Source organism: Thalassophryne amazonica, chromosome 3, assembly GCF_902500255.1.
Source record: "Thalassophryne amazonica chromosome 3, fThaAma1.1, whole genome shotgun sequence".
Taxonomy (NCBI): Eukaryota; Metazoa; Chordata; class Actinopteri; order Batrachoidiformes; family Batrachoididae; genus Thalassophryne; species Thalassophryne amazonica.
The window spans coordinates 116,221,420-116,243,957 of record NC_047105.1 but is presented as its reverse complement, the minus strand read 5'-3'; the positions used below and the strand labels follow the sequence as shown (position 1 = coordinate 116,243,957).

The window sequence follows — 22,538 nt, the reverse complement described above, 5'->3', positions numbered from 1 at the left end:
TTAAAAAAGGCAACACAAACCTGACAGATCAGAGACAATGTTAAACCTAATAAGCTGAATCACAATCTCTTCCAATTTCTCATGTTTTGTTCTTGGAATATAATTTTAAATGTGACATAATGAGATAGACTATAAATATGTGTTCATATAAACTCCCAATTTATTATTGCATCTTATTGCAGCCAGCAACAAGCTGATTGTGGCACAAAACATGACATGATTGGCTTTTTAATTATCACCAAAACAAATGCAAAAAAAAAAAGTCACCTTTCTCTTTGGCTGCACATTTGTAGAGTCCTGTATTTATGTCTCTGTTTGCTGAAATGTTTCACTGTGTTTGGCACAGACGTTTAAAAGGCATCAAGCTTTAATGTGGCTGGTTGAGAGGTTAATGATTTCCCACTAAATCCTCCCATTTACATCCATTTTGGATCAAAAGAGCCAATGCACCTGAAACACCCACACAGTCCTCGCGCACTGCGCTTGTGCGTTTAAAACGGGGCCCTAATGTGCGCTCCCGCGGGACCGGACCAGATTGACCTGCAGGAGCCGTGTTGACGCTGCAGCCGTGTTGCTCGTGATTAAACTTTGTGCTTTCCAGTTCACTCAAAAGTCCAACGTGTGGCGTTTGTTTTGTACATATAAATAAATATCACCACTGATAGTGCTCTGCAAACAAAAGTGTTAATTTAAGAAATAAATGCTTGAGTTGTCTTCAATCAAAGCCAAGGATAACTGTGCATGGGGGGGGGATAAAATAAAATAAAACATATGGTGGCTCAGACGGAGGAGATTTTCCATTTCAACTCCAAGTCGTCAGTGTGGCAATGATAAGCTGCATCCATATATTAGGAATTAAAGTGTAAAATCCCCAAACCCTGACCGACGCATACATGCAACCGAATACATGCAAGGGATACTTTCAGAGATCTTGGAATGACTGCAATGTTCTCCAACTCCATGTGTGAGCGACCCCTGATCAACGGACAGCTGTAGTAAAATGAGACACCTTCTCTTAAAAAATATTTATAGTAGGTTCTGTACACTTTAATATCTGAAAGTTATAAAGTATAAGTAGAGAAGAAGAGCGATGTTCTTAGAAATTGAAAAATGCATGATTTTCTTCTTCTCCCGTCTTGTTTCAGTTTTTTTTCTTTTCTTCCTTTCCATTGTTGGCTTTAATGAGTGAACGTGGGTGAGGTTGGGATGGGACCCAGCTCATCAGTTCCCAGTCTGACAACAGTCTGGTGCATGCTACAGAAGAAGCTTTCCATTTCGATGGATCTTTAAAATCTTTCCGAGTCTTTGTTTGGCTGTAGCCATGCCTTTCTTTAGCCGCTTAGCTGTGAAAAGAACAAGAAACGACAGGAGATTAAACATCTGCAGCAACTCATTGCTGAATTTGTTTCATTACTAAGAAAACAGACAAAATGCGAGCTGCTTATACAACCCCTGGCAAAAATTATGGAATCACCGGCCTCGGAGGATGTTCATTCAGTTGTTTAATTTTGTAGGAAAAAAGCAGATCACAGACATGACACAAAACTAAAGTCATTTCAAATGGCAACTTTCTGGCTTTAAGAAACACTATAAGAAATCAAGAAAAAAAGATTGTGGCAGTCAGTAACGGTTACTTTTTTAGACCAAGTAGAGGAAAAAAATATGGAATCACTCAATTCTGAGGAAAAAATTATGGAATCACCCTGTAAATTTTCATCCCCAAAACTAACACCAGCATCATATCAGATCTGCTAGTTAGTCTGCATCTAAAAAGGAGTGAACACACCTTGGAGAGCTGTTGCACCAAGTGGACTGACATGAATCATGGCTCCAACACGAGAGATGTCAATTGAAACAAAGGAGAGGATTATCAAACTCTTAAAAGAGAGTAAATCATCACGCAATGTTGCAAAAGATGTTGGTTGTTCACAGTCAGCTGTGTCTAAACTCTGGACCAAATACAAACAACATGGGAAGGTTGTTAAAGGCAAACATACTGGTAGACCAAGGAAGACATCAAAGCGTCAAGACAGAAAACTTAAAGCAATATGTCTCAAAAATCGAAAAATGTACAACAAAACAAATGAGGAATGAATGGGAGGAAACTGGAGTCAACGTCTGTTACCGAACTGTAAGAAACCGCCTAAAGGAAATGAGATTTACATACAGAAAAGCTAAACGAAAGGCATCATTAACACCTAAACAGAAAAAAACAAGGTTACAATGGGCTAAGGAAAAGCAATTGTGGACTGTGGATGACTGGATGAAAGTCATATTCAGTGATGAATCTCGAATCTGCATTGGGCAAGGTGATGATGCTGGAACTTTTGTTTGGTGCCTTTCCAATGAGATTTATAAAGATGACTGCCTGAAGAGAACATGTAAATTTCCACAGTCATTGATGATATGGGGCTGCATGTCAGGTAAAGGCACTGGGGAGATGGCTGTCATTACATCATCAATAAATGCACAAGTTTATGTTGATATTTTGGACAATTGAAAGGATGTTTGGGGATGATGGAAATCATTTTTCAAGATGATAATGCATCTTGCCATAGAGCAAAAACTGCAAAAACATTCCTTGCAAAAAGACACATAGGGTCAACGTCATGGCATAGGGTCAATGTCAATGAGCAGATCTGATTGATGCAGGTGTTAATTTGGGGGATGAAAATTTACAGGGTGATTCCATAATTTTTTCCTCAGAATTGAGTGATTCCATATTTTTTTCCTCTGCTTGGTCTAAAAAAGTAACCGTTACTGACTGCCACAATCTTTTTTTCTTGATTTCTTATAGTGTTTCTTAAAGCCAGAAAGTTTCCATTTGAAATGACTTTAGTTTTGTGTCATGTCTGTGATCTGCTTTTTTTCTACAAAATTAAACAACTGAATGAACATTCTCTGAGGCCGGTGATTCCATAATTTTTGCCAGGGGTTGTATATAGCGCTTTAACGTCTTTTAGTATGTACAGCGCCATCCTGTGGTGACTAAACTTCAATTCAAACATACTGAGCAGAACCAAGCACAAACAGGAACACGAATACACATATTTTGGTCACATGCTCAATTGCTGTGTGTGTGTCTGTGTGTAGTATATTTTCCGAAGTATAAGTTGAACCTATTCCCTGGGGCCAATTTAACAACAGGAATTCACTGCAGCGCATGTGCACGCCACAGTGTCTACTGTTACTTAACATAAAGACTTTTAATATCCAAACATAAGTAACATGAATGCATAAATGTGCATTCAACAACATATTAGATGCCATTTGATGCAGTTTGGAGAAATTAAATCTTCAGATGGATTTAAACACCTCATCCTGTGGTGTTTACACTTAAGGACTTTTTAATTATAAAAAGCATAATGTGCACTGAACAACATTCATTCATTGTCTGCTGCTTATTCAAGTCCAGGTCACCCTGACAGTAGATCAAGCAGCTCCTCCACACTTCCCTATCCTCAACCAAGTCCTTCAACTCTTCCTGGGGGATCCCGAGGCATTCCCAAGCCAGATGGGAAATACAATTCCTCCAGTGTGTCCTGGGTCTTCTTCAGGGTTTCCTCTCAATTGGATGTGCCTGGAAGACCTCTGTAGGATGGTGATTAGCGCACCTCCTTACTAGATGCCCAAACCACCTCTGTTTGCTCCTGTCAATGCAATGAAGCAGTGGCTCTACTCGGTGTCCCTCCCTGATATTCAAGGTTCTCACCTGGTCCCTGAGTGTCAGAACCCAGATACCTGATGGCGGAATTTTATTGCTGTCTCTTGTGTCGATGGCCTTGTTGATTCAGTCATTACTGAAAATTCATGACTATAGGTGAGGATAGGAACGTAAATTAACTAGTAAATCGAGAGTCTTGCCTTCTGGCTCAGCATTTTCTTCACCATGACGGTCGGGAACAGCGTCCAGGACTTCAAATACAGCACAGATCTGACTACTGATCTCATGCTCCATCTTACCCCCATTCATGAACAAGACCCTGAGATAGTTGACCTCCTCCACTTGGGGCAATAATTTTTTCCTGTCCCTGAGGGAACAGTCCACTCTTTTCTGTCTGATTTGGAGGTGCTGATCCTCAAATCCAGCTGCTTCACACTCATCCTCAAACCAGCCCAGTGCACATAGGAGGTCACTGTCTGATGAGGCCAACAGAACCACATCATCTGCAAGTCAGTCAGGAGACTGTGCTTTTTACCCTGGTCATGGAAATGACAAACAGGATTGGTGAAGAGGGTCAGTCCAACACCCACCAAAAACAGGTTTGAGGAAATGCAGATAATGTGGACACACCTCCTACCTTGCTTTTATAGAGACCAAACTTCGCATTGCAGTAGACTTGGTCCCACATACTACCACAGCACCTCCCTCAAGACGCCTTGGGGTACTTGGTTGTAGGCCTGTTCCAAGACCACAAAACCCATGCAGAGTGGTTGGGGATTGTTCCAAGTTCTCTCCAATATCCGTGTGAAGGTAAAGAGCTGGTTCAATGGTGCACAGCCAGGTCGGAACCTGCATTGCTCTTCCTGAATCTGAGGTGTGACTGTGAAATGTGATTCCTCTGTTTGTGGAACACACTGTCTGGCCCCCTTTTAAAACATGGGAACCACCACTCCACTTTGCCAATCCAGAGGTACTGCACCAGATTTCCATGCATCACTGCATAGGCATGTCAGCATGACAACCCAACAACTAGAGATTTTAACATCTCAGGGTGAATGTCACCTTGTGGACAACGTTCTGGATATTATTTGACAAATGGAGTTCATTTGTGCATTTGAGAAAACAGATCCTTTGACATTAGCAACAATCTCCAACATGTGTTCTATCAGGGAATCTTGGTTAGTGTTTTTTTTTTATGCTGTGCACTACTGGGCAGAAGCATCTGCATTGATAAAAGCAGCCTAAAGTCCATCTTGATCTTTGGAAACCATCCTTTACACTATCTCAGGCAGTCTTAAGGTGCGCTCACACTTGATGCACGCACTTGCATGTATGCCGTCATGATGCTCCCACCTGCTGTGTTTCCAGCTGGACATCGTGCTCTGTTCCAGACACTGCGTATATAAAATAATTATTTCGTAGCGGATTAATCATTTTCTCTGCAAGTTACCTGCTGAAAATGGCTCTAATCGCTTCCTGAATCACAGAGGAATGCTCCAGCTGGAGAAAGCATTTGGAGCTGTCTAAAAAAGTAATTATTTGTTATGTTTCCATTGTAATGGCTTGGTAAAACAGTTGCATGTTCTTTCCTTCTTGTGTGCAGCTGTAAAAGTATGTTTATGATAGATTTAACATCTCATCATAATCGATCAGACCAGCTGCGCTCTGATGCTGTGTGCTGATGCAACCACTCGCTCTGTTCACTTCTTCTTTACTCCACTTGCCGAGCTGCACGTAGTGTTGGCAAGCTGATCATGCTTTTATTGTATTTTCATGTTTTTTATTGTGTTGTCTGCCCGTGTATGTATGAACTGTACCTTGGAAATTACGTTTCCCCTTGAGGATTAATAAATATTTTCTAATCTAATCTAATTACGGTGACACATGTTTTACTGAAACAAACCAAACAAACTTGGGTTCTGCCAGTGACTCAAGCACGGATAAAAAGCTCATTATGACAGTGTCAGGTTTGTCCGTCCTTTGGAATCATTAAACACTGTGCACAGTAACGCCAAGAAACCACGAACTGGCCACACCCTGAGAACGCCCATCAAGTGACAAACTCCAACAGCCTGTCACCCTCATTTACAGCTGATCTGACTGTCGGGTAAATTTTGTTTTTCCTTTGAATAAATCTTCTTCCACATACAGCTCACCTTTGGTGTCTGCTGAACCCGCGCGGTCCGCCTTCACCATGCTGCTGCTGCTGTTGGTGCTTGTGGAGTGGGTGCTGTTGTTGGGTGAAGACATGGACGGTCGCCTGTGGCTGAGGAAGATTCCTGGCGCCATAGGCTGAGGGCCGCCCGGTGACTTGACTCTTCCACTGTTGAACTCGTGGTCTGTCAGGCTGCCGTCCTGGGAGTCCGGATTGTGCTCCGGTGAGCTACTGTCCTGAGAGATTTTCGGGGGCTCCTCAATCATTAGTGCCTTCTTTTTGGTGCTCTTCTTCTTCTTCTTGGTTTTCTGCTGTTCCTCCTATTAACAGACATTTTGTTAATGGAGGGCTGAGAATACACCAGTTTTACGATTACGAAAGACTGTTTTTTTATGTTAACTAAAGCCCCTTTCACACTGGGCCCTCTTCGATTTGTGTATGATGCGTATCTAATAAAACAGGAATGTCTGTGTCAGTTGCGTGCAGCAGGGGGGCCGAAGCTTGAGGAGGTGAGAGCGCTGAGGAGCTCAGCTGCAGTCAGACTGTAAAATGAGCAGGTGTGCGTTCTGATTTCTCTTCTAGTTTTTCTTTCTTTTTGTGCAGTGCTGCAGGTCTGTGCTCTGATTTCTGTTAAAGTTTATCATTCTTCCTGTGACGGCGGAGCTGCAGCCGGTGTGGACGTGGAGATGTCCTCCGTGAGGAGTTATACTGGATGCAGACATGTCCTGTCGCTGGCACTCAGTCTGTGAGCAGGACGTAATTGACTTTAATTTAACACAATCGTGTGAGAGAATTTGAGGAGGTGAACACAAGGAGCTGCAGCCAGGCTGCAATTTTTTTCTTTTAATTGTTCACATGTGCTCTTTGAGCTGTGTAGTTCTACTGCATTGTGCACACAGTATAAAAAGTTTGACAACAATCCTGCATGATTTATAGCTCGGCAGCAATGGAGCACAGCAGGAATCATACATTGGCGTTGGGTAACGTTATATTGTGTGGGTGTGGCATCCAGTCATGTTAAGTACCGTTAAGTTGCCTCAACTTGTGAGAAAACTACTTCCTTTCTGCGTCAAGTGTTCGATGCAGAAACAAACATGTTAAATTTTTTGCATCCGTTTTGCATCGCCCTTTGCGTCCCTCACGGTATTGTGCCGTTAGGCTACATCAACTTGGCATCGTCATGACGCCGCATAACGCAACTCGAAGCAGACCCAGTGTGAAAGGGGTTTAACACACAATTTTAGTCTGGAGAATTTTCTTTAAAAGTACACTTTCATACTTACAAAATAAATAATAGAAAAAAAAAAAAAAAACAGGAATCAATGTGGGCAAATTTGCTATTTCTGCAGCCACTGTCAATAAATGAAAAATACTATATATAGCAGTGCAGTTAGGCAATTAAAACATTTTAATCTAATTAATTACAAGCTTTGCAATTACCTCATCTAAATTAAACACATATAATTTTCTGGGGGGAAAAGAAAAAAATCCTAAAACTGAAGCACACAGAGTGGAAAAATGTGAGATGTTCAGAAATGCAAATTAACTTTCATTCTCATTAAAACAATTACAGGAATATTTTATTGTGTAAAAATAAATTGTGTAACCTATGAACTTTGCAAAATTGCACATCATGAACCCACTGAGCATGGCCTGCTGTTGTACTACAAAGTGTATTTTCATATATATATTAATCACCTCAATGAAAGCAGTATTGCTTTGTGATGTAGCAGTTGTCACTGTGCATATCGGGTTTGTTTTAAAATTATGACTTTAAAATACAGCGGTAATCCTGGGCCTGTGTGTGTCTGTGTGTGTGTGTGTGTGTGTGTGTGTGTGTGTGTGTGTGTGTGTGTGTGTGTGTGTGTGTGTGTGGTCTGGAGGGTGGGGTTTTTAATAATTTGGGGTAAAATTATTTGCATGTGGTATTTCTGTTACATATGTCACGAGGTCAGAAACAACTTGTTGACATGCTGAACATTAAACTTCAAACTTTAAAATCTAATTATTTTCTATAACCACTTACTCCTATTAAGGGTCGGGGGCGGGGGTGGGAGGCTGGGGCCCAGCGCAGCAGTTATAGGGCATGAGGTGGGGTATACTCTGGATGGGACGCCAGTCTGTCGCAGGGCCACGTATAAACAAACACATTCACATCTACAGTCAAATCTGATTCACCAGCATGCAGGACTTTGAATGTGGGAGGAACCCAGAGCACCCGGAGGGAGACCACACGAACACGGGGAGAACATATAAACTCCGCACAGACAGGCCCCAGGTGGGAAGTGATCCCGCGGCCTTCTTGCTGTGAGGCAACAGTGCTAACCACTAATCCACTGTGCCACCCCAAACACATTAATATGTAAGAGGTAAACAAAATGTGACTTTACACAATACATGACCTCTTTAATAATCATGTTTATTATCAAAACCACTTTCAATTTAAAATCTGCTCCTTGAACGTCAACACCTGTTTGAAAACGTAATGAATCAAACATCGCACTTCTCATTTTATCTAGAATTGTGGAGTCTGACACCAAAGCAGCAGCTGCTGCAAAGTAAAGATTTAGTGATAAAGTCAGAAAACTAATGAGGCTGAGGGCGCGTTCACACATACCCTGTTTGGTGTGTTTTATTTGGACCTGGGTCTGTTTATTTACATAGTTTGACTCACTTGGCGAAGTGTGAACATGCATTCGTCCTGTGCTGTGGACGAATCAAACAGCCCATATTCTACCTGAAAAGATCTAGTTCCAAGTGGACCGTGGTCTCGTTATCATATTGTGAGAATACAGCAGACCAAATATCGATCCCGTACTCAATTCCACACAATGTATAGCTTGTTATGCTGTGAAAAGACACCAAAGAATGAGTCATGGGTTGATGCAGTATAAAAATACCATCAAATGACCACAACTTGAAACAAGAACAACCGAAAGCGTGGAGTACGTCCCCGCTTGTTGGTCTAGTGTTTCACAGTAGAGGTGATCATGAAGTGTGTAAATTATTTCTATAGCAAAAGACTGATGCAATGAGAGGAGCTATCTGTATAGCAAACAACTGTTGCTTTACAACCGGATCAAAAGGATACTCCCCCCCCCCCCCCCCCCCCCGCCTTGAGTACACCACCAAGAAATGGTTTCAATCAGAGGAGGCGATCTCTAGTTATTGCATGGAAACAAAAATCTAAATCTCTACACTAAAACAATTAATCTCTTGCTGTCCAACTTTCCTATTTTTATGCTTGTTTCACACATGCATAATACATGACAATGTGACAACAATACTTGGTAATAAGTAGAACTGAAATGTACGGTACACGGTGTCACTCATACAATCCACCAATCAAATGACAAGGATCTATTCAGGTGTCATATAATTATTTATATTTAAAGCACATGATTGGTACAGACCTTTGCTGGTGTTCCAGATTCCTGATTTCTCACCTGTCGTTTTGGACTGATTGACTGGTATGATACCCTCTTGTTACTGAACTGTCTGTTTTTGGGCAACCCTCTGCTGCGTCTCCCTGTGAGTGTTAGCTGTGTGCACTGATCTCCTGTGCTATGACTTTGGGCTGATTCCTGCTTTTTGGACTTAATCATCTGGTCTGTTCTCTGCGCTGGGGTCACATCTGAGCAGTGCTGTGACAGTTACTTTGAAAAAGTAATCCAATTATTGATTACTGATTACTTCTTGAAAAAGTAACTTAGTTACTTCACTGATTACTCAATTGTAAAAGTAACTAAGTTAGATTACTAGTTACTTTTTAGGTACTTTCCCCAGCTGTCAACAACAACCCTCTGCCACCTCAACATGACAATGATACTTGTTTTGCCAAAACTCACTTTATAGTCACCCTTTCTTGACTTCAATGAAAATAAATACTTGTTTTATAAAAAGTAAAATAAAGACCTCTTTCTTGACCTCATATTTAACTGTTGACAGCACTGTAACAGTAAAACTTGCAATTTCTAACCTACATTGTTTATAAATGTAACTATTAAATTCTTTCTAACATTTTTCTAATATTTAAATTCTCTCTAAACATTTTACTTGTCAAAATTATTATAAGTAGCATTAGTAGTTGTAGCAAAAAAAGGCTTCAAAACTGGACCTTTAATCTAGGGGTGTTGTGGGGGTGGGGCACATCCTTGTCCCACGTCCCCATTCCATCTAGATTCGCCCCAGAATGGATAACATTTATTTATGCAGAAAACATGACCAGATTTATAGGTAAGAAAGTTTTATTGCGTTTTCACATCATGTGGTCCTCAGAAAAAGAGTTTAGGTGCATTTGAGTGGAAAATAGTGTTAGTTGTTGACATGTCGCGGAGGATCAGCTGTTTTTAATGAGCAGATACGGAGTGGTTCAGGTCAGAATTCTAAATAAAGGAGAAAAAAAGCATAAAAATGTCTTTGTAAAGCTCAGTGCAGGTGTGCTGTTGTCACCGCGCTTTAAGAGGTGAGGACGAGTCGTAGCTGCTGCAGAAAACTGCAGATGAAAAGCTCACAGCTCGCTTAAAGTGGGCAGTTCAGTCGAACCCCGACCTCCTGCCCACGGACCAAGTTTAATGCTGCTATCGACCCACAATGCAAAAATAATAGTAACGCACAGTGACTTGGAGAAGTAACTTTAATCTGATTACTGATATGGAAAGATTAACGCGTTAGATTACTCGTTACTAAAAAAATTGGTTACGCGTTACTAAGTAACTAAGTAACGCGTTACCGGCATCACTGCATCTGAGTATTCACTGCTACACATATATGCTGCCAAAATTATTAAAGAATGGTGTCATGCACATGAATTAATGAAAGAGTGGAAACAATTTCTATGTTGTGTATATGCAACAGTATTTATTATTAGATTTTTCTTTTGCTTTCTAAACTCTGGGACTCTGTGGATGTGTCCTGGACAGCATGTGAACTGGCAGAGGATATACACTGCTTCGGCTGCTCCCATTCGTGGTTTCCACAGTGGAAAAATCTCCACCTCACACATTTTTTATGGAAGTCTAGTGGATCTGTATCACTGGAGGAGGGGCGAGTGTGTCATTACATCTGTGTCATCAAGTGTGAGTGTGTGTGTGTCAGAATCTGTGTTGTCTGCATGTGCATACCTGTATGTTTGTCTCTGCCTGTAATAACATGTAGGTAACACCTCACGATGCTGTGGTAGGCTGCTTGACCTCTTAACACATACTCAGTACATGTATAATACTGCATGCATTTCTCTGGAAGGAGAGTGGAGTGCTGAGACAATCCTACAGCGCATGCTGACGTACCTGATGAGAAAGCTTTGCTGCAGCTGCAGCGAGTCCTGTTTCAATGGAAGCCACTCGAGCGCCATCTCTCGACGGCCTTTCCTGTCGTGGAACCGATGGTCCCACACGTGCTGTGTCCCGAACAGAACAATTAATTACTAAAAAGAGCAAAACGTTAAAACTATTAAACTGTGGTAGGCTGTTGATTTCATCTGTAGTGTAAAATCCGATTTACCTGTTGGGCTGTATGGAGTGTCGTCGCTGCTTTTCCTTTTTTTTCGATCTGGATTTAAAAACCGGATTATCCTCTTCAGACTCCAGTGAGGGGTAAACTGAAAGCAACAGATTTTTCAAATCACATCCAGGCTAAAACTGATTAGCCCACAGACTAGGGCCTCGAGCCAGGCGTTTTCAAAGCGAGGATGTGTAAAATTAAACATTAACTGCGAAATAATGTGACATATGTGCACAAATTTCTGGTTTCCTTGCATCAAAGATGGTTTCCAGGGAGCGCTTGAAAGCCAGCTGTGAGACAGCTGCCCCTTCCTTTTGGTCTGCTCACAACAATGCCATTCCATTGCAGGCTTTTAATATCTGATAATTGGATGATCATGGAGAAAAAAAGCAGCATGTTTACATCAGGAGAAAATGTTGCCGGTCTCTGAGGAAAGGCTCACGCAGCGTGAGGACTGCACAGTGAGAATGTTGTTGCTACAATCAACTAATTTGAAACTGATCAGAAGATCAAAAAACATGTAAAATAACAATTTGAAACTTGTGCTAATGGCGTATTAACAAGATGGGAGGGTATAAACAGCTGTTTTTAGGCAAGCACCATGGGGAGGGAAGACAAATGGGGCAAAAGTTAAGGGAAGTGACGCTCACAAAATAAACACAAACCAAATCATCTCTTCCTAATGAAGAGTGTCAGGCGTAGTTTAGATTTAAATGCCAACATCTGTTACCGGCACCTGTTGGCAGCAGCAGTAAGAATCAGAGGAGATAATTATTTTCTAATTCGCCCCCTCTAACGAAAGCCCCCGTGACACTGGTCTGGCTGGTTAGCCCGTCATTCATAGTGCTCCACATGATGCTGCATGTGTTCCCGCCGCGTGCTCCGTCACTGGGTATTCTTTAACATACTCATACAATTTTCGATGTGATATAACTATTCACTGGTGAAAGCGATAAGTGTCAGAGAAAATACATATGTTTCTCTGTCATTTTTTTTTTTTTTACCATTTTTTTAACTAAATAAGGAGTGCATCACTTTAGCTTTTGCATTTCTGAGTGCCTCATGATTTTTTTGCGCTATGCACCTTGTGATTGAAGGTTTCAGTGAATACTACTGAAAAAAATTTCAAAAGTTCCAGGGAAACAAATGTGAAATGAAATGATCTGCTGCTCTAACAAACTTATACTGCGACATAACAGAAAGTCCAGGGCTGCGAAATGAAAACTGTGAAATCCAACGAAAATTTGCAGGATGTCTGGGGGGGGTAGGCCCACAGGAGCCGGGGTCTCGGGCCCCGTGGGATCCCAGAAACCAAATTAATTTTTTTATCTAATGATACATTTTCAGCATCTCCTGGAACAAAAAAATCTCAAAATTACTGCATATTTTAAAGGAGCCTGTATTCAACCTTTCATTTGAACCTTCAATGATAATGTTGAAATAACAGAATATGACATGGAAGTAGGACCTGGAATGATTTTCCTTTTAATTGTAAACCAAATTATGCATTAACTCAGAACAATTAAACTACATGAAATTTATGATGACTGAAAAGACTGTTAAAGCATTTCAAAAAACACAGCTAAAGCTTGGAGAATATTTTGAAAATCATGGTAAAATATCACTAACATACCTTATAGTAAAAAAGCCACACATTCTTGTGTAAATTCCTGTAAATCCATTCAAAGCCACAGTGTCTTTTTCCCATGAAAAAAGTCTATATTAATAAAATCTCATTTACTTTCTTGTGTAAATTCATGTAAATCCATTCAAAGCCACAGTCTTTTTTTTCTCATGAAAGAAAGTCTAGATTAATGAAAAAAGTCACATAATGTTTTCTAAAATCCTATTTGAACAGCACAATATTTATTTTCCAGAGAGAGAAAAATTGTTATCATGTTTCCTTGATGGCACAGTTCACTTTTCCCATTTCATCTTTCAAATGTGTTCATGAAGCCAGTGACAATTCCACAGATTCTTGTCTTTATCAGCCTATAAAATTTGCTTTCATCAGAATTATTTAAAAAAATAAAAATAAAAAGCCTGGCTCTACAAAGTCTTATTCAAAAAATATGTTTTGTAAAAGGTGGACATCTCTTATGTTCAGAATAAGACAGAAATCATTCAAATAAAACTGTTCCATACCATAATCTGAGTCCTTGAAGCATGCATCCATGTGATCCTGGTCATCATCGTAATCTAGACTGTTGATACTGCTACTTTTCCTCGTTTTTTTAGGGAGGCGTTTAGGGACCCGTTTGCCGTTGTTACTACCAGCGCTGCCACCACTGCCACAGGTTGGTCCAATGGCCTTCTTGCTGGCTTGTGTGCTGTGCGAGTTGTTCTTTGACTGACTGTTGCTCCACGGCTGCTGCAAGCTGTCTGAAGACGACAGGTTGGCCATGGACAGCATGCCCTGAATGGCCTCCTGTGTGCTGGGAGACGCAGGTGGCTGACTGTAAGTACGTCAATAAGAAATACACAACACACAGCCATTACACAGCAGTCAACACTCCAGCAGAGGTGAAGAGTGACTGAAAGAAAAGTCTGTAAAAAAAAAAAAAAAAAAAGGCTGGAAATTTAATGCTATCAGTTGTGCTGCTAAAGCATCACTACAAACCCTGGCAAAAATTATGGAATCACCAGCCTCAGAGGATGTTCATTCAGTTGTTTAATTTTTTAGAAAAAAAGCAGATCACAGACATGACACAAAACTAAAGTCATTTCAAATGACAACTTTCTGGCTTTAAGAAACACTATAAGAAATCAAGAAAAAAAGATTGTGGCAGTCAGTAACGGTTACTTTTTTAGACCAAGCAGAGGAAAAAAATATGGAATCACTCAATTCTGAGGAAAAAATTATGGAATCACCCTGTAAATTTTCATCCCCCAAACTAACACGTGCATCAAATCAGATCTGCTCATTGACATTGACCCTATGTGTCTTTTTACAAGGAATGTTTTCGCAATTTTTGCTCTATGGCAAGATGCATTATCATCTTGAAACATCCCCAAACATCCTTTCAATTGTCCAAAATATCAACGTAAACTTGTGCATTTATTGATGATGTAATGACAACCATCTCCCCAGTGCCTTTACCTGACATGCAGCCCCATATCATCAATGACTGTGGAAATTTACATGTTCTCTTCAGGCAGTCATCATTATAAATCTCATTGGAACGGCACCAAACAAAAGTTCCAGCATCATCACCTTGCCCAATGCAGATTCAAGATTCATCACTGAATATGACTTTCATCCAGTCATCCACAGTCCACGAATGCTTTTCCTTAGCCCATTGTAACCTTGTTTTTTTTTCTGTTTAGGTGTTAATGATGGCTTTCGTTTAGCTTTTCTTTATGTAAATCCCATTTCCTTTAGGCGGTTTCTTACAGTTCGGTCACAGACGTTGACTCCAGTTTCCTCCCATTCGTTCCTCATTTGTTTTGTTGTGCATTTTTCGATTTTTGAGACATATTGTTTTAAGTTTTCTGTCTTGACGCTTTGATGTCTTCCTTGGTCTACCAGTATGTTTGCCTTTAACAACCTTCCCATGTTGTTTGTATTTGGTCCAGAGTTTAGACACAGCTGACTGTGAACAACCAACATCTTTTGCAACATTGCGTGATGATTTACTCTCTTTTAAGAGTTTGATAATCCTCTCCTTTGTTTCAATTGACATCCTTCGTGTTGGAGCCATGATTCATGTCAATCCACTTGGTGCAACAGCTCTCCAAGGTGTGATCACTCCTTTTTAGATGCAGACTAACGAGCAGATCTGATATGATGCAGGTGTTAGTTTTGGGGATGAAAATTTACAGGGTGATTCCATAATTTTTTCCTCAGAATTGAGTGATTCCATATTTTTTTTCCTCTACTTGGTCTAAAAAAGTAACCGTTACTGACTGCCATTTTTTTTTCTTGATTTCTTATAGTGTTTCTTAAAGCCAGAAAGTTGCCATTTGAAATGACTTTAGTTTTGTGTCATGTCTGTGATCTGCTTTTTTTCTACTAAATTAAACAACTGAATGAACATCCTCAGAGACTGGTGATTCCATAATTTTTGCCAGGGGTTGTATCATGTCAGACAAAAACCCACAAAGAGCAGCTGATACACAGCACCGTGGGCGCTGGTTTTCAGGGTGTGTATGCATTTTGTGAATTTTTAAAAAGTGATCCATATTTCTGCTGAAGGTAATTGTTGGATTTATTGCAAAATTTATAGTAAAAATGCATTTACCCAACAAGGTCAAACCAGAATGAATTTGTTGCAGCGTTGGGATTACTTTTACTGTGTCTTGCTTCAACCCATGTGAATGTATATTTCACTCAAGCAGATCCAGATCAACATCAAATTGCACTTACTGCCTGTTATATTATATGTATGACTGAAAGGTGTAGGAAATAAAACCTAATATAAGCATTTTGAGCTTTACTCACTTTTTTAAACAGACTGCTATTATTTTTTAATGAAAGGTGTAGGAAATAAAACCTAATATAAGCATTTTGAGCTTTACTCACTTTTTTAAACAGACTGCTATTATTTTTTAACAAAACTGTATAATGAAATCTGTCCTGTGTATTTAACCCATCCAAATTATATTTAGACACAAGCTGGGAGCAGTGAGCAGCCAGAGTCCAGGGACCGTATCCACGAAGCAGCCGAAGGCTAAAAATAGCTCCTAGTTACGTTATTCTAAGAAAAATCTTAGAATTTCTCGAACTCTTATACATTTCTTAGACTTTTCCCTTGGTAAGATGAAAGCTGTCTGCAAAGCACCTTTGGACTTAAGGGAGCTCCTAAAGTGCCAAACTAGTAAGAGGAGGGAGGAGGACATTTAGGAAGCCTAAGAGTGTCTTAAACAGAGAAGATGGCAGAAAAGGAAGCGGTGTTCTGCTGCCGCCGATAATGCCCTGAGTACCGCTGGTTAATACCCAGGTTTTTATCCAGGCAAATCCTGCGTTACTCCAGGATCATTTGCATATAGGCACCGCCCCCAGAGTATAATAGGCTGAAGCAGCAGGAATACATGCCTCTGTCACTGCAGGGGGAGGGACATCATCCTCAGCCTTTTCTTCTCCTTCCTTTCCCCCTCCTCAACGTGTTGCTCCGTCTCCACCACAGGCCTCCCCTCTGCTTCTGAACCAGACCTCTTGGTTTCCTTCTTCTTTAAGTCCTTGCCGCTGCCAACTTTCTTTTAGGAGGCATACTGGAGCTTCTCTGCAAAAATATCTGGAGCTGGCCGCGAGTGAGAGGCCTGCATGCAGCGCGCTAGCGTTTTTATACTGACCGCCGCCTATCGGCTGTTTGGAACGCCGTTTGAACCGGGAGGTGGCGTTTAGAACAGCGTACTGTCCCCTAGCGCCACCGTTTTGTCTGCCTCTGTCGCCAGTTAAAACGCTGTTGTGTACGCCGATGTGGGCTCTATCTCCATTTTATATGTCGTTGATTAGGGATACAACGCTGGCCGCCGAATAACGGCGGTGTAAACTGCGGCACTACAGGAAGGGACAGGATGAAACGGCGATTAAAAAGTATCAAATGCCGTTGTTCGCGTTGTCTCTGTCGTCACGCAAATTCTCCGGGAGCGCTCCCGGAATTATTCGACATTAACAATGGCGTTTGATCCCTAAGACGGCGCGGAGGAGCCAAAAACTCTTCCGGGACGCTTCCGGGAGCTCTTACCGTCTATGTGTAAACGGGGCTTTATAAAGGAAAATCATGAAAATTATCAGGGGTGCCCAAACTTTTGCATACAACTGTATATAGATAATCGCCATGTGAATGACGTACATACAAACATTTTCAAGCTGTGTAACAATTTATTTAATTTTGCTGAATTTCATCATCATAACTAAGTTATCCTCACAATTACACGTCTTAATGCAGTTCAGTTTATATGATCGGTTGATTTCACTTTCCATTTCTGACAAGGAGGGCAGAGAGCATTTGTTTTTTATTTCTCCTTCTCTTTCCGTGACAACCAATCACAGCTCTTAGAGGACTGCGTCATACCTAGCAATGGGGTCAACCCAGCCTCCTCACAAAGACAGGAGTTTCTGTCCCCTCCTTGCTCAAAGTTGCTCTCAGACACCTGCTGGCTAACTCTTAGGCTAACATTCCTTGCCAGGAAATTTCAGCCTAAGTTAGGAGCTCTTTGAGAGGACTTTGAGTTGCTTTGTGGATACGGGCCCTGGTCTACAGACACAGCCTTGGTTAAGGGCAGAGAAAAGAAAATGTGCATCTTTCAAAGGTGCAATGAAACTGGAGTATATGGAGGACACCCACACAGACATGGGGGAAACATGCAAACTGCACACTGAAAGGCACTGGGCAGTGGCAGTACTGAACCTCTGATCTTTTGCTGTGAGGAAAGTGTGCTAGCCACTCTAGCCCTGTGCTGCCCACCACCAAAAATGAAAAAAAAAATCCTTCCCTTACCCAAAAGCCATCTATACACAAAATTTAGTTGGAATCGATGATGTAACTTTTGAGATATCTACACAAACAGAAAAGTACGATCATATAACCTCTACTTATTGTAAGTCTCCGTAACACAATCCCACCATAATCATCACATAGAATTTACACTTATTGAACAATGTGTAATATTATACAGGGATCCAGACGGAGCCTTCTGTCTGCACACATTTAGTATTTCGTCAAAGCTTACTATATGCTGTAGGGAGAACTGGCTGTGAGGCAGAAAACATATGAAAAGATTTCACCTTCTGGAATCCCATTATACTTATGTACTGTAAATAAATACATACAGTAAAACAACCAAAATCAATATCATTGCTGTTGACACGTAGCAATTACTGGACATGTGTTTAAAAGGTTATAAATGCTAAAATACCCTCGGCCATATGAGCTTTGCGTTCATTATAATTTGCAGTTAATAATTAATTATTAAGATCCTATTGTCTTACGTACAATCTGCACATGTTCAATAAAGCCCCTCTATAAATCGAAAGCAATATTTACGTTTTAACGGCATCTGCAGGATGCTTTGCGTGTGTGCATATGAGCTGTTGAGAAGAGCGGAAGTTGTGCAAATCAAGGAATATTTGTAGATCACCCTCTGCAAATTTGCAGGTTTTAATGAGACAAATTTAACTCCATAGAAAGTTAGCTTTGAGTTAGTTGAAGTTAGCGTGCATGCTAATGTCCACAAATTGTCTTGTAAATCAGTTCAGAGGTGTGATTAGGTTCCAAAAACAGCATTTTTAGTTCTAGAAGTGTTTATTTCTCGCTAGTTTTTACATAATGAGAAAAGTGTTATTTCTAGCCAAGAATTAAGCCAAGTGAGTAGCTAGTGAAACCAGTAAGTGATGTCACCATGCTAACATTCGTGAGATCATACCATAAAATTAAGTACAGAATGTGACTTTTTAACCTCTTAAAATACCTCTTAAAAGAGGTCACAATTGGCCGTCAATTTGAAGACTGTGGCAGTAATAGGACTGGACTTATGCTGAGCACAGACAGATGGATGAAAACCCTTTGCAGTACTCCATAGCCATAGTTGATGGCCTCGGGTAAAAATAAAGCAGAATTTATTTCTCTGAGGCTCCTTATTCTATATTCGATCAAACCTAAGCGAAAGATCATGAACTTAAATAGCAAAAAGGCATAAAGTGAGTAATTTTAATAGCTTCATCATCCCCCCCCCCACCCCAAAGGATGTAAAGGTAAAATTGTTCCCTTTGACCTCTAACTTTGCCAAAAAAATATATATATGTATATATATTGCCCCAAAAACAGGAGTATATAACCCTGGGCTTCAAATGAATCTACATGTATCTAAAGGGGCTTAATCATGAGCTCGGAGGCAGAGAGTGATTTACATTGGATATCGCAGTGTTGACTACGGACAAACAGATAGATGGACAACAATCCTCCAAGGGAGCAAGAAAAGTGCAAGAGCAAAGCTAAACACATGGGAAATGTAACTATTTTCCAAGAGCCTGTGAGTGCTTTAAAAGCACCTACAAAAATAAAGATTAGCACTTATTAAGCTATTAACTGCAGCAACGAGCAAAGTGAAGTTCAGATTCTGCTGTAATTAGGCGTAGTCATTTCCTTCCCCGTGTCTGAGTCCTGTTCGGCCTTATCAAAGCACCACAGCGCGTTGAGAAATTACCATATTTGAGCTGATGTTTTCTTTCTTTCTTTTTTTCTTTCATTCCTCCTTTGTAGCTTTCAATGTGCTGGAAATAGACCATCACGAGCTGAACAAAACAACAAACAGCAAAGGCAAAGGAAGAGCCTGCAGCCACGCAGTGTTTGAGGAATGAACGCACGGAGAAACCAACACTGACATAACACAAACTGCTGACAGAATCTGGCCTGTTTGTTGTTTCAGAAACAAGTAGATTCTTTCAGCTCAGCGTCACTGTAAGCAAGTTAAAAAAAAACTACAACATCTTTTTCATCCAATTATATCAGTCGTTAAGCAGGTAATTTGTTTGTCAGTGACTTTCCCCACTGAGGAGCTTAAAATTCATTAACTGAGAGGGGAAAGGTCTGTGGCTGGATGCTGTGCACTAATTGAGGTGTTTAGAAGTGAAAGGTCCACTGATGCTGGGGAAGCAATGTGAAGGGTTAGAAAACAATGACCTCATGCCTGGTTAGTCTACCTGTTGGTGCTGTAGTCAATCCCACCCACTTGCTTGCTCGCCTGCAGGAGATCGAGGATCCCAGCTGCGCTACTGCTCTTTTTCTTCACCTTCGAGTTGCGACTTTTGGCTTCTGTGTCTATGTGCAGCGTCTCTTCATCTGATGAATCAACACTCTGTTTTTGGAGAAAGAGGACAGAGTCTAAATACATGAAAGAAGTTAGCATCAAGACTTTTTTCCCTGTGAAATACATCTACAATCATCTACAATAATCTACAAACATAGGTGGCACCAAATACCCAGTCTCTCAGGACTGACGTGACCTCTGATTCACTTGATGAAGAAACATAGTGATCATCCTGAAAAGAGCGCACCTCAATAGTCGGATCAGTTGTTATTATGCGAACATTAAGCTCGTGGTGATAAATGCAGCAGAGTCATCAAAGAACTCTCAAGTAGCCAAGCAATATGGTGTGAAAATGCAAAGTCAGAAGACTGTGAAACCAAAAAAAAAGCCATCTTAAAACTACTAAGAGTCAGACAAACTTACTCTGACCCAAAAAGTGGCACTGTGTCAGTACATGGTTGCCCTTTATATGAAATTTTTTAGCATTATTTAAGCTGAAAACATTTTCTTTCTTTTTTTTTAAGCCTTTGAAAAGTATTTAAAAACATGTCTTGAATAAGGGAAGTGTCTAATAATCAGAGTTCTAATATCTGGAACAATATCTGCCATGGTGGTTCTAGTTCTCAAAAACTACTGAAGTAATTCCCATTAAAAAAAACTTGGATTCAAAATTATACAATATAGACAGATGAAAAAGCACAGCTACATGTGTCCTTAATGTTTTTAAAGATATTTTTATTCATTATCAATGTATAAATTCTGTATCACAGATTTAGGAGCAACCTCAAAGGCACAGACCAACCGAAAGACCTCCGACATTTTCTTGTGACATAAGGACTTACTGTAGATGTTCAACTAATGTAGTCAGGCAATTTGACCAAGCTGATGTCTGATAGAGATCACCAAAATCTGAAGTTTGAATATTATGGTGAGCCAATGGAAGAAAATAATTCTGATTATTATTTTAGAAATTTGTAAGAAAACCTGAGGCCAGATTCTATACCATTTGTACACAGTAAATTTATCAGAGTTAAATTTACTCTGCTGGCATAACATTTGGTCCTAGTCCAAATAGGGCTAAATATACTCTACCACAGTGCTAAATCAACTCTATCACAGTGTAAAATCAATCCGTTTTGGAGTAGAAACATTTGATTTGGCAAGACGGTAGAGCTGCTTTCAATCTATAATAGAGTGTATTTTACTGTATTTAGACTGGGACCACATGTTATCCCGGCAGAGTATATTTTACTCAGCAAAATTTACTGTGTAAATGGTCCAGAGATGAAGTACTGAAACAGAAGAAGAAATTACAGCAATCTACAACCCCTGGCAAAAATTATGGAATCACCGGCCTCGGAGGATGTTCATTCAGTTGTTTAATTTTGTAGAAAAAAAGCAGATCACAGACATGATACAAAACTAAAGTCATTTCAAATGGCAACTTTCTGGCTTTAAGAAACACTATAAGAAATCAAGAAAAAAAGATTGTGGCAGTCAGTAACGGTTACTTTTTTAGACCAAGCAGAGGAAAAAAATATGGAATCACCCTGTAAATTTTCATCCCCCAAACTAACACCTGCATCATATCAGATCTGCTCGTTAGTCTGCATCTAAAAAGGAGTGATCACACCTTGGAGAGCTGTTGCACCAAGTGGACTGACATGAATCATGGCTCCAACACGAGAGATGTCAATTGAAACAAAGGAGAGGATTATCAAACTCTTAAAAGAGAGTAAATCATCACGCAATGTTGCAAAAGATGTTGGTTGTTCACAGTCAGCTGTGTCTAAACTCTGGACCAAATACAAACAACATGGGAAGGTTGTTAAAGGCAAACATACTGGTAGACCAAGGAAGACATCCAAGCGTCAAGACAGAAAACTTAAAGCAATATGTCTCAAAAATCGAAAAATGCACAACAAAACAAATGAGGAACGAATGGGAGGAAACTGGAGTCAACGTCTGTCACTGAACTGTAAGAAACCGCCTAAAGGAAATGGGATTTACATACAGAAAAGCTAAACGAAAGCCATCATTAACACCTAAACAGAAAAAAACAAGGTTACAATGGGCTAAGGAAAAGCAATTGTGGACTGTGGATGACTGGATGAATGTCATATTCAGTGATGAATCTCGAATCTGCATTGGGCAAGGTGATGATGCTGGAACTTTTGTTTGGTGCCGTTCCAATGAGATTTATAAAGATGACTGCCTGAAGAGAACATGTAAATTTCCACAGTCATTGATGATATGGGGCTGCATGTCAGGTAAAGGCACTGGGGAGATGGCTGTCATTACATCATCAATAAATGCACAAGTTTATGTTGATATTTTGGACAATTGAAAGGATGTTTGGGGATGATGAAATCATTTTTCAAGATGATAATGCATCTTGCCATAGAGCAAAAACTGCAAAAACATTCCTTGCAAAAAGACACATAGGGTCAATGTCAATGAGCAGAT

General features: G+C 40.3%; 1 protein-coding gene across 1 annotated transcript in view; it reads right to left on the bottom strand.

The window, feature by feature from the left end:
- Nucleotides 1-1,013: 1,013 nt before the first annotated feature.
- The window catches only part of phf2 (PHD finger protein 2), a 170,324-nt gene continuing 148,799 nt past the window's right edge, over nt 1,014-22,538 (bottom strand). Inside the window, 7 exon segments of the mRNA XM_034167362.1 lie at nt 1,014-1,343; nt 5,821-6,139; nt 11,108-11,217; nt 11,322-11,364; nt 11,366-11,418; nt 13,467-13,777; nt 19,966-20,120. Of these exon segments, the coding sequence (XP_034023253.1) occupies nt 1,255-1,343; nt 5,821-6,139; nt 11,108-11,217; nt 11,322-11,364; nt 11,366-11,418; nt 13,467-13,777; nt 19,966-20,120 (1,080 nt within the window). The 3' untranslated portion in view covers nt 1,014-1,254.